Source organism: Phoca vitulina, unplaced genomic scaffold (assembly GCF_004348235.1).
Source record: "Phoca vitulina isolate PV1807 unplaced genomic scaffold, GSC_HSeal_1.0 scaffold32, whole genome shotgun sequence".
NCBI classification, from domain to species: domain Eukaryota; kingdom Metazoa; phylum Chordata; class Mammalia; order Carnivora; family Phocidae; genus Phoca; species Phoca vitulina.
The window spans coordinates 6,139,812-6,152,379 of NW_022589735.1; the positions used below are offsets into that span (position 1 = coordinate 6,139,812).

Sequence of the window (12,568 nt, forward strand, 5' to 3'; positions counted from 1 at the left end):
ATCCTGGAGTCCCTGGATCGAGTCCCGCATCAGGCTCCCTGCTCGGCAGGGAGTCTGCTTCTCCCTCTGACCCTCCCCCCTCTCATGTGCTCTCTCTCATTCTCTCTCTCAAAATAAATAAATAAATAAAATCTTAAAAAAAAAAAAAAGATTTTATTTGACAGAGAGAGACAGCGAGAAAGGGAACACAAGCAGGGGGAGTGGGAGAGGGAGAAGCAGGCTTCTCGCGGAGCAGGGAGCCCGATGCGGGTCTCAATCCCAGGACCCTGGGATCATGACCTGAGCTGAAGGCAGACACTTAAGGACTGAGCCACCCAGGCGCCCCAGAAAAACCCCAATGTTTTAAAATACTTCCCTGAACTGTATAGTATCCCATCACATGGCAGGAAGGGAGGGGCTCTCTCTGACCCTCTCTTCATCTAACACTTTACAGCCTCAGGGCGCCTGGGTGGCTCAATCTGGCTCAGTCCGTTAAACGACTGCCTTCGGCTTAGGTCATGATCCCAGCGTCCTGGGATGGAGGCCCGCATCGGGCTCCCTGTTCAGCGGGGAGCCTGCTTCTCCCTCTGCCTCTGCTGCTCCCCCTGCTTGTGTTCCCTCTCCCGCTCTCTCTCTCTGTGTCAATTAAATAAATAAATAAAATCTTAAAAAAAAACCCCAAACAACAAAACACTTTACAGCCTCAGCCCGCGAGGGGCTTGGGTGAGACCCGCCCCCTTCTGCAGCTCCATACCCTTCCTCCTTATCGGGTTTCCTGAGCCCTTCACGATAGGCTGCGACGTCATCACGTTGGGACGCAGAAGCCTCAGGCTGTGGTGCCTTACGCAGTGTCTGATGTCATGACGTAGAGTCTAGCAACAGCGCAGGCTCCTGGCGGAGTCCGTTATGGCCGCTGCAGCCTTGAGGAGGATGAGGGGAACCGTGCAAGCGAAACTGCGGCCTTCGCCGGGCCTTCAGGTCCCCGAAGTATTGGCGCAGCCGCTGGTCCTGGCGCTCCTGCTTGCGTCCGCCACCATGTCCAGCGGTAAAGGGGGCGCGGCGGCAGGGCGGGCGTGGGAAGACGCGGAGGGCCGGGCACGGGCGGGGAGACAGGCCCGGCCAGGGAAAGGACGCTTCCGAGTGTCCGGAGCAGATGGCTCTGTGTAGATAGGGCAGGGTCTCTAGGGGCGAGGACGGACAGTAGGCTGTCTGAGGGAGTCTGAGGAGGTGGGGTCTCTGAGAAGCCCGAGAAGTGGGGAGGAGAGATGCGGGGATCCAGGGAGCAGAGTCTGTAGATGGGCGTGGAGGGAGGAGTGGTGGTGTTGTCTAGAGAGTCTTGAAGAATGGGTTGCCAGAGGGAATGGCGGTGGTAGGATCTCCGAAATTGCTTGGAGGGGGGAGTGGTGAGGGGACAGAGGGAACAGATCACCGGTGAGGAGATGGCCGCGGTTAGGAGGTGTGGTGTCTAGAGAGGGTCCCAAGGTGGGGGAGGCACCCGGGGGTCTAGCAGGACCAAGGGAGTGTGGGCGGTTTCCGGAACGGGTGAGATAAGTAGTAAGACCAGGGTGGGCAGGGGCACTGACCAGACTGAGCTGATGGAATATTTTGGAGAGCAAAAGTGAAGGGGAGAAAGCTATCTTAGGGTACTGGTGCTCGGTAAAGAGCCAGAATACTGAGGCTTTGGGCTCCTGAGGGGCTTGGGACGAGGAGAGGAGGAAGGCGACAAGGGAGATTCTTGGTAAACATGGTTCCCCGTGTCCTGGCTTAGCCGGACAAGACCGCTTCATTTTAATGGAGTTGTAGGATTTGATTATTTCGTTTAAAAATTGTTATTAAAATTCTTTTTATTATTTATTGAGGTATGATTGGCATATAACATGTTAGATTCAGGTGTACAATATAATGATTTGATATTTGTGTACACTGGGAACTGATCACCACAGTAGGTGTAGTTAGCACTCATCACAATACAGAGTTACAAAATTTTTTTTTCTTGTAATGAGAGCCTTTAAGATTTACTCTCTTAGCAACTTTCAAATATGCATTACTGTATTACTGACTGTAGTCACCATACTATATATTATTACATCCTTAGGACTTATTTTGTAATTGGAAGTTAGTACCTTTTTTTTTTTTTTAAAGATTTTATTTATTTGACAGAGGGAGACACAGCGAGAGAGGGAACACAAGCAGGGGGAGTGGGAGAGGGAGAAGCAGGCTTCCCGCTGAGCAGGGAGCCTGATTCGGGGCTCGATCCCAGGACCCTGGGACCATGACCTCGGCCGAAGGCAGTCGCTTAATGACTGAGCCACCCAGGCGCCCCAAGGAAGTTAATACCTTTCTGCCATTTCACCAACCTCTAATTCCCTCTTCTCTGGCAACCACCAGTCTCTTCTCTATGAGTTTGACTTGTTTGTTTTGTTTTGATTTTTTTTGTTCCACATATAGGTGAAATCATATGGTATTTGTCTTTCTCTGTCTGACTTATTTCAGTTAGCATAATGCCTCAAGGTCCATCCATGTTGTCACAAATGCCGTATTTCATTTTGTGTGTGTGTGTGGCTGAGTAGTATTCCATTGTATATACACACCACATCTTTATCTGTTCATCCATCCATGGGCATTTAGGTTGTTTCCATATCTTGGCTCTTGTAAATAATGTTGCATGATTAAGTATTTTTTTTCTTAGAAATGTTACATTGTGAATGAAGATATTGAAGGCTTTATCAGGAAATAAAGAAATATGTAACCTAGGGCCTGAGACTTAGGGGGAACAAATCCATTAATAAGAATTTGTAATGATTAAGCAGTATTTTGTTTAGTATTCCTTTTTTTCTTTAGGCTAAGACACAGTCCTGCTTTTCTCCTTAAATCTTTTTTGACTTTTCAGTGAAAAACAGTATGAATGGGATAGTGTTTTCTTATTTGCCGACAGGGGCTGTCTAGCCATACATTCATCTATTACAGTGCTGTGGTTACTTCCTTAGGTTTCCTCAGCAGCAATGAGGGTAGGGCAGCCACCGTCCCAGAAGCATTTGTAAGTATGTGGGGAAGGACTGAGGTTCATTTTCCCAAGGCCCTTTCATCATGAGTAAACTATAACGAGGATTTCTCTGGTTGATGCAGATATTCCTGTTCCTAGAGTGCTTACGTAGCATGATTGTTTAGTTATTTAATCATTTAAGAAAAAACCTGACATTTAAGCATTTATATTTCTTACTGGAATGCTTAAGACATACAGTTTGAGGGATCGATAGCTGGTAACTGTATTTCAGAAACAGCCTTTCCCCCTGGTTGAAAATTTTGTAGGGAGGGGCAAGCGAGGGGGGAGTGTGGAGTATTAAGGTGTCTTGTCTTTTTATTTATTAGAGTGCCATAAATAGTTCTCCAGCTAAACTGGGACATTTTAGATAATCTTTTTTTTAATTTTTAATTTTAATTTTAATTTTAATTTTATTTTTTTAAGATTTTATTTATTTATTTGTCAGAGAGAGAGAGTACAAGTAGGGGGAGTGGCAGGCAGAGGGAGAAGCAGACTCCCCACTGAGCAGGGAGCCCGATGCGGGACTTGATCCCAGAGCCCTGGGATCATGACCGGAGCCAAAGGCAGATGCTCAACCAACTGAGCTACCCAGGCGTCCCAATCTTTTTTTTTTTTATTAAGTCTTTCTGTCAATTTAAAATTCTTATTATTCTCTTCTAAAAATAATTTAAATGTAATACGTATGCTCTTAAGAGGGAAGCAGCTACATTGCAGTACAGCATGGCATTTGTAAAACTTTAAGTGTTTTTTTAAGCATACCTTATGGTAGAGTGATTTCAAAGTAATTACTCTTTTATTTTTTTTTTATCTTTAAATTTATTTTGAGAGAGCACGAGCAGGGGGAGGAGCAGAGGGAAAGAGAGAAGCAGACTCCCTGCTGAGCAGGGAGCCCAATACGGGGCTCATCCCAGGACCCCCAGTATCATGACCTGAGCCGAAGGCAGACGCCTAACAGACTGAGCCACCCAGGCGCCCCAAAGTAATTACTCTATTAATAAAGAAATAACAGTCTAGATAGGATGTGTTGAGCTCCAAACTTCAAGTAAGCATAAAAAGTTAGAAAGTTACTACATTAGATTTATTTAAACTTGCTCCATATTAAGTTTCTTAAAATTTCAGTACTTGGGTGTATTCTTGGAAATCTGTAAGGATTTTAAATTTTTATTTTGACAGAATAAAAAATAATATAAGCATTATTTTGGATCACTGGATGATCACCTTAGTCTTGCCATGTCATTTCAAAAGTGCCTACTTTCTATGTTTGTCATTAAATTGCTCCCAAATGATCACCTAAATTTAATGTGTAGTGCGTTTAATTTTTGAGGCCATGTTTCCCAATCCAATGTGAATGAATTCTCAGGGTCCTCTGCATTCTTGTTTAAGAAATATCGATGTAGTCGATTTTTTTTTTTTTTTTTAAAGATTTTATTTATTTATTTGACACAGAGAGAGAGAGAGGAATCACAAGCAGGCAGAGTGGCAGGGAGCGGCAGAGGGAGAAGCAGGCTTCCCGCGGAGCAGGGAGCCCGATGTGGGACTCGATCCCAGGACTCTGGGATCGTGACCTGAGCCGAAGGCAGACGCTTAACGACTGAGCCACCCAGGCGCCCCACGATGTAGTCGATTTTAAGACAGTTTTTTAAAGGGAATTAAATGTAGAATGTTATTTTTAAAATGTTGTTTTAATTAGAGTGGAAATATCAAATAGAAAAGGGTAAAAATGGAACATTTAGAAGTCTAAAGTAATACATATGGCTGTAGAAGCTCAACAATTAAATCCATAAAGTCAAAGTCACTTTGTTCTGAATACTCTTCATTTCTGACTAGATCAAATTCTCTGATTTGAAGGAGTGGAGGCCCAGGAGGTCCAAGTTTTTACACCTTGAACAATACTGATTAATTTTGCTTCTACTTGGTGCTAGGTATTGGAGTTATAACAACAAATGGGGTGACATTGGAGATACCCTTAGAAGAATGAGTGGGGTTTTGCCTGGCTGAAAACTATGGAAAAGGCTTTTCAGAGGGTGTGATAGGTGCAAAGATGATACTTGGGAAGTGGTGTAGGCTTTGTGGTGAGAATCGGGTCAAGGGCATATTCAGTAAACATTTATTGCTATCTGTTAAGTAGGCAGCAGGGACAGAGTAGTTTGGGAGTTTAGTAAGAGATGAGATTGAGGTTGCCAGATCATGTAGGATCTTGTAGGCTATTACAAAGACTTTGAATTTCACTTTTGAGAGAAGAGGAGCGCGCCCAGAGGGTTTTAAGCTGAAGGAGTAACATCATTGAACTGAAGTTTTTACAGGGCGACTCTGGCTGCTGTGTGGAGAGCGGACAGTAGGAGTTCAAGTAGAAGCAGGCAGATCATTCAGAAGGCCTTACTGTTTGGGGAGTGGGAAGTAAAAATATATTTCTTTAAATTTTTTATTTTGAAATAATTGTAGATTCACTTGCAGTTGTTAAGAAATAATACAGATCCCGCATACCCTTTACCCAGTTTCCCCAGTGGTAACATCTTAAGAAACTGTAGTACCCTATCACAACCAGGATACTGACATGGATACAGTCAAGATAAAGAGCATTTCCATCAACCTCTTGTGTTGCTTTTTGATAGTTACTCCCACTTCCTTCCTATCCCCACTCCCTCCTGAAATCCTGGCAACCGCTAATCTGTTATTTCTTTATTTTTATCATTTGAAGAATGTGATATGAATGGGAATCATATGGTATGTAACTTTTTGGAATTGGCTTTTTTTTTTTTTTTTTACCTAGCATAATTCTGTGGAGAGTCATCAAATTGTTTCATGTGTCAATAGTTCTTTTTTATTGCTGAGTAATATTCTGTTATTATATAGATACACTGTACTTTGTTTAACCATTCATCCTTTGAAGGACAACTGGGTTGCTTCCAGTTTTTGGCTTTTATGATTAAAGCTGCTGTAAACATTCATGTACAGATTTTTTGTGTGATTGTAAGTGTTCATTTCTTTGGGATAAATGCCCAGGAGTGCAATAGCTGGGTCATATGGTAGTTACATATTTAGTTTTTTAAGGAACTGCCAAACTGTTTTCTGGCATAGTTGTCCTATTTTATGTTACCACCAGCAACATTTAAGTGATCTAGCTTCTCTGCATCTTTGCCAGTATTTGGTGTTGTCATTACTTTTTATTTTAGTTATTCTGATAGGTGTGCAGTGATATCTTTATTGTGGTTTTAATTTGCATTTCCCTAGTGGCTAATAATCTTTTCCTGTGCTTATTTGCCATCTGTATATTCTCTTTGGTGAAATGTGCCTCTGTGTCTGTTGCCTGTGTTCTAATTGGATGGTTTGCTTTTTCGTTTTTGAGTTTTCAGATTTTTTATGTATTCTGGATACTAGTCCTTTTTTGGGTTGGGGCTCACAGATATTTCTTCCTTTATGTAGCTTATCTTTTCATCCTCACAGGAAAGTCTTTCATGGAGCAAAAGTTTTTCGTTTTGATAGAATCAAATTTATGGATTTTTTCCTTTTATGTACTGTGTTTTTGGTGTCAGGTCTACAAATTTGTGTCTAGTCCTAGATTCTAAAGATTTTTTCCCTTTGTCTTTTACATTTATTTTTATTTTTTTTAAAGCTTTATTTATTTGAGAGAGCAATCTACTATGTGCCCTGCCGTCCAGAGCAGGGGGAGGAGCAGAGGGGGAGGGAGAGGGAGAGAATTTCAAGCAGAATCAGTGCTGAGTGTGGAGCCAGAGGTAGGCTTGATCTCATAACCCTGAAATCATGACTGAGCTGAAACCAAGAGTTGGATGCTTAACCGACTGAGCCACCCAGGCATCCTTACATTTTACATTTAAATTTGTGATCCAAGGAAAGTTAAATATATCAGAGAAATAGCAATTTATAATACTATTGCAAATATAAAAATTCTTTTAAGAAATTCCTGTTAATAGTTTTCTGAATGCTGTACTCAATTGTAGGACCTGTTTTCTTCTTTTCTTTCAATGGAAAGTTTCAAGGAACCAACTGTTGAAAATACTTTAAGGCAGTTTTACTAATTTACTAATTTTTCTTTTTTTACCAATTTACTAAATTATTTTTTCTAAGAGATTTCATTCAGTCCAACTGAAACTAGCTATTTTTTCTATACAAAATAGGTGTCAACTATGATACACAAACCAGAGTGTATTCATGTATTCAAGTATTACATGTTTGAACAAAGAGTGGTCTGTTATTGTTAATTTACGTGTATGCACATGTTTGTGAAAGCCTGGGAATGATTTGGTTTAATCTTACCCCTATAAAATATTTTACTTTAATTTGATAGACTTTAAAATAGTATTTTTGTATTTTTAGATCTGATGTGACAGTTCCTCTTTTTTAAAAAAAGATTTATATACTTTTAGAGAGAGAGAGCATGAGCATTGGGGAGGGGCAGAGGGAGAGGGAGAGAGAGTCTTAAGCAGACTCTTTGCTAAGTGTGGAGCCCGACACAGGGCTCAATCTCACAACCCTGAGATCATGACCTGAGCCGAAACCAGGAGTCAGACACTTAACCCTGACTACACCACCCAAGCGCCCCAGACAGTTCCTTTTTTTACAAGTATAATGGATATTCATGAAGCTTTTCAACAGATACTACATTAGATTGTATATTAGAAACACTGTTAAATTTCAGCAGGATTCTTCTGAACTTTTGGTGTATAGAGCTACTTCTGTAAATAATTTAAACTACTGGGCGCCTGGGTGGCTCAGTTGGTTAAGCGACTGCCTTCGGCTCAGGTCATGATCCTGGAGTCCCTGGATCGAGTCCCGCATCGGGCTCCCTGCTCAGCAGGGAGTCTGCTTCTCCCTCTGACCCTCCCCCCTCTCATGTGCTTGCTCTCTCTCATTCTCTCTCTCTCTCAAATAAATAAATAAAAAATCTTAAAAAAAAAAAAAAAATTAAAAAAAAAAAATAATTTAAACTACTTCAGTAAACCACACTGAGTGGGTAGGAACATAGGGAAATAAGAGCTTGTATGTGTTTGGTGTCATTCCCATACTGGATTGCCTTCCCCAATCTTTAAAATAGTCTAGTTCACACTTAGTTCTCAAGTTTCCAATCCAATTTCCGTTTCTTCCCCTTTAGGAGTTTTTGCTTTCTTCTCCCTAAGAATACCTAAATAAAAAAAAAAAAAAAAGGGAAAAGAAAAAAAAAAGAAAGGAAATTGGGAGAGGAGGTCTTCTGGTTTTAGTATCACTTAGAAATGCTGACTACAGCTTGCTTATAGCTTCTCTTGAATTTGTTGTATTGTATTGAAAATATTTAGTTTCACATTTTTTTTTTAAAAAAAAGATTTTATTTATTTGAGAGAGAGAGACAGCACAAGCAGGGTGAGCGGCAGAGGGAGAAGGAGAAGCAGACTCCCTGCTGAGCAGCGAGCCAGAACGCTGGGCTCTATCCCAGGACCCTGGGATCATGACCTCAGCTGAAGGCAGACGCCTAACCGATTGAGCCACCCAGGCGCCCGTTAGGTTCACATTCTATATCGAGTTTGTGACCTACTTGAGCTAGGATCAGCCGCCAGTCTTACTGTTCTGGAGATGGGGTGCAGTCTGGACAATGGTTATTGAAGTCCAGCCCCTTTGTGAAATGAAAACAGAGGGGATGGATAAGAGCTTTGTGTGAATGTCACCATTGTGACCTAAAGTTACCCCTCTCTATTCTTTCCTTTTTCTTTTGCTGACAGGCTACATAATGTAGTAGGTCTTTTATGGTGCTAAACTTGTTACCTTCTGGCTAAAGAGTTATTACCTGATGAATAATTGACTAAGAAGAAATGTAACTGATTGCTGGCTATTGAGACTTACTAACAAATTCTCAAGGGAAAGAGGAATTTGGCAAAGAGAAATGCTTAGTGAAAAATTTAGGTGAATATCCTTCTAGCTTGGTAGAGATAAAGTTGGAGATTTCAGTTTAATGTTCTTTATTCACTATTTTAGCTCTACCAAATACTGATTTGCGGAGCCACACTGTACTCCTGCCAGATGTTTCTCCTCCAAATATGAGTGCTTTAACACATGAAAACCAAACCAAACTTTCTGTCTTCCAAATCAACACCACTCTCCAACCCACAGCTAGTACAGAGAAAGGTGGAGGGGCAGCTGTAGCCCCTCATCCTTCACCTACTACTTCTCTGTCTCAAGAGGAAACAGATAACAATGAAGATCCCAGCATGGAGGAGGAGGATCTTCTCACGCTCAACAGTTCTCCATCCACTGCCAAAGACACTCTGGACAATGGAGACTATGGAGAACCAGACTATGACTGGACCACCAGCCCCAGGGATGATGAGTCCAGTGAGGCTCTGGAAGAAAACAGGAACTACATGGAAATTGAACAGTCAGTGAGATCTTTTAAGACCCCATCCTCAAATATTGAAGAGGAAGATAGCCATTTCTTTTTTCATCTTATTATTTTTGCTTTTTGTATTGCTGTTGTTTACATTACATATCACAACAAAAGGAAGGTATGTTTGGGGTTTTCAGCCCCTCTAATTGCCCTTTATTATCTCAGTCATATTTCTTACTAATGTTTTTGATGATTCAGAATTTTTTTCTTTTTTAGTCAAGTTTAAATTGATGGTAAAATATCAAGATGTCTATCGGTTTATGAACCTATGGTGTATTTTAACAAATTACAGACAGAATGCTTTAGCTTGAGTGCTTCTAAAAAAAGAAGTCAAATTGTTTTTTGAGCAAAACCAAAGCCTAGTGGTTTTTGAAAAACAGGTATTACGTCTTAAGTTAGCATTGTTACTTCAGTGGGAATACTATGGAGAAGAATTGTTAATTTAATACTTTTAATTAAGTAAGCATTGAACTTAATAGTATTTTTTTTTTTTTAAGATTTTATTTATGTATTTGACAGAGAGACAGCGGGAGGGGGAACACAAGCAGGGGGAGTGGGAGAGGGAGAAGCAGGCTTCCCGCTGGGCAGGGAGCCTGACTTGGGGCTCGATCCCAGGACCCTGGGATCATGACCTGAGCCGAAGGCAGACGCTTAACGACCGAGCCACCCAGGCGCCCCAATAGTATTTTTTTTTTTTTTTTTTAATTTATTTGACAGAGAGAGATACAGTGAGAGAGGGAACACAAGCAGGGGGAGTGGGAGAGGGAGAAGCAGGCTTCCCGCTGGGCAGGGAGCCTGATGTGGGGCTCGATCCCAGGACCCCGGGATCATGACCTGAGCCGAAGGCAGACGCTTAACGACTGAGCCACCCAGGCGCCCCCCCAATAGTATTTTAATACTTTTTTTTTTCCTGGTTGTAAAATCGTTACATATTTATTTTCATTGCCAGTGATATTCTCTCCCAGTGTTGAAACGTTGGGCTATCTCTGATCTAAACACCTAAGGGACTTGTTAAATAGGCAGGCTCCTGGCCTCCACTGCAATCTACTAATTCATCTCTGCAGATAGAACCCAGAATCAGTCTTCAGCAAGCACTCTGTACATTAAAATTTGAGTAGCACTGTTTAACTTTGTTTATATGATGGAAAATAAAGCCCTTTTGTTGTTGTCTTTTTACTTTTTGAATTTGGGAATCTAGGAGAGAGATAGTGCACTTGTTATACTTTTAGCATATCCTCTATTTGCTTTTTTTGCATATCTAATTTATTTTGTTTTTTTCCAGATTTTCCTTCTGGTTCAAAGCAGGAAATGGCGTGATGGTCTTTGCTCCAAAACAGTGGAATATCATCGTCTAGACCAGAATGTTAATGAGGCAATGCCTTCTCTGAAGATTACCAATGATTATATTTTTTAAAGCACTGTGATTTGAGTTTGCTTATTATGTAATTTTATTTGCTTGACTTTTTTATATAATATTGTGCAGATGTTTGCCATAGGCAGTTGGTACTTAAATGAGAGATGGGTCTCTCTTTATTTTGCCTTGGTGCTTTGGAAATGAAATGTCACAAACAAGGAATATATAATTTTTTATCTACACTTTTAGAGGTAAATTTAATCAGGTGTTCAGAATGTGGAGCTAAGCATTATCTGTTAGTTTTGTTTTAGATTTCTTTATTGTACTTCTTCTGGAAGTATTAGTAATACTAGTTTTAAAAGATCTCAGCCTTTAACTAAATCCTAACATATCTGGTACTGCTGGCTCAGATTCTCTTTCTGCCATCCAAGTACTATTTTTTAAGCCACATTTTGTGCTCCCAAACTGTAATCTACAAGGATGTGTGTAATAGTGCTTGGCATAAGAGTAACATTTTTTTCTTCCAGGAAAATTACTTTGGATATTTTTGGATAATTTAAATATAATTTAAGATAATGATATTGCTCAATCTGACCACAATTTTAGGCAACACATTAATAAATGTCTCTAGAAATTCTGGCAGTAGAGAGACTAGTTTGCAGTGGACGTAGATAAAATGTTACAGAGATACCATATTTTGGCTTGAATTACTGAATTAAATTTAGAGGTAGAAGTTGTGGGAAAATACTAAATATACATACAATTGCTTTTAGTTAGCAATTGATTGTAGCATGGGTTCCTCCAAGCTTTCAAGTAAGGAGCAGAGTTTAAAATTGTATCAGATTTGTTCACTTTATTACTTCATAGTAAGTTTGAGTAAATCTTAGGGGCCATTATCACTTAAATAATACTGTATGTAGGCCTTTCAAATTAAAATTATACCTGAATGAAGTTGTTTGTATACATAAAGGACAAATGTGTACACTGACTTTTTCTCCCCCCTGTACTTGTTTTATTTTCTTCTGTTTTGTTTTTCACAGCAACTGGAAATTATTTACTGTATTTCATTTTAGCCTGTCTTTATATAATAAAGAGTTGATGAGTATGTAAATATGTGATTTGAACCATGGTTGACTTACAAATGTCACTGCAGCTTTTTAGAAAACATAGCCCTTAATATTTATGTTAAAACACCTACTCGGAAAGCCTGGGTGAGCCAGTGGGCATGTGCTTTGCGTAAAGATGGAAGAAGTAGGGCAATCCATCATTTCTTTCAGGTGGACAACGTACTGTCCTGATAAGGAAGGGGAGCACAGTGGAAATACACCTGAACTGTTTTATTGCAGTAGTTTTTCATATCTGAAATTGTATTATTTAATATTTTGAATAAGATTTTAAAAATAAATGGCAAAGATATAAATCTATGATTTTATAAGTGTGTTTCATTTAATGATGGCATGGAGTCCTTCCTTTGGGTGGTGATAGAGGGGTTATGTTTTGTTGGGAGGAAGCTAAACCGACTAGCTTGTTTTTGTTCCTTTTAGCAGTAGTACTCTGCCTCTATGAATCCTCTCAGATTTCTAAACCCTACTTCAGGTCCAGTTTTCTGCTAGGTATTGAAGTTTATTGAAAACTGGCAAAGTAGGATTGCAAAGAAAAGTAAAGCAGCTAAATCTTTCTACTTTCTATACTATACTTTCTAATACTTTCTAGCATTCTGGCCTCCCTGTTGTCTCCCTGTTGAAGGTTCCCCTATCAGGAAGCTCATACCCCCTTAGTGGATCTAGGGTTCTTGGGCTTTTCCTGATGGCACAGTCTT

At 40.4% G+C, this 12,568-nt stretch overlaps 1 protein-coding gene across 1 annotated transcript; it reads left to right on the forward strand.

Moving 5' to 3' along the window:
• The first annotated feature begins 813 nt into the window (after window positions 1-813).
• CUNH5orf15 (chromosome unknown C5orf15 homolog) lies at window positions 814-12,169 on the forward strand. Its single transcript, XM_032425227.1, has 3 exons — window positions 814-1,024; window positions 8,987-9,513; window positions 10,678-12,169. Exons 1-3 carry the CDS (start codon window positions 886-888, stop codon window positions 10,807-10,809), a joined length of 798 nt encoding a protein of 265 aa, XP_032281118.1. The 5' UTR covers window positions 814-885; the 3' UTR covers window positions 10,810-12,169.
• The last annotated feature ends 399 nt before the right edge of the window (window positions 12,170-12,568 follow it).

Bases quoted from the DNA above. Each gene is read 5' to 3' on its own strand.
- CUNH5orf15 (XM_032425227.1), top strand. From the start codon at position 886: ATGGCCGCTGCAGCCTTGAGGAGGATGAGGGGAACCGTGCAAGCGAAA. The intron at 1,025-8,986 runs GTAAAGGGGGCG...TCACTATTTTAG, and splicing joins GTCCGCCACCATGTCCAGCG to CTCTACCAAATACTGATTTG. The intron at 9,514-10,677 runs GTATGTTTGGGG...GTTTTTTTCCAG, and splicing joins CATATCACAACAAAAGGAAG to ATTTTCCTTCTGGTTCAAAG.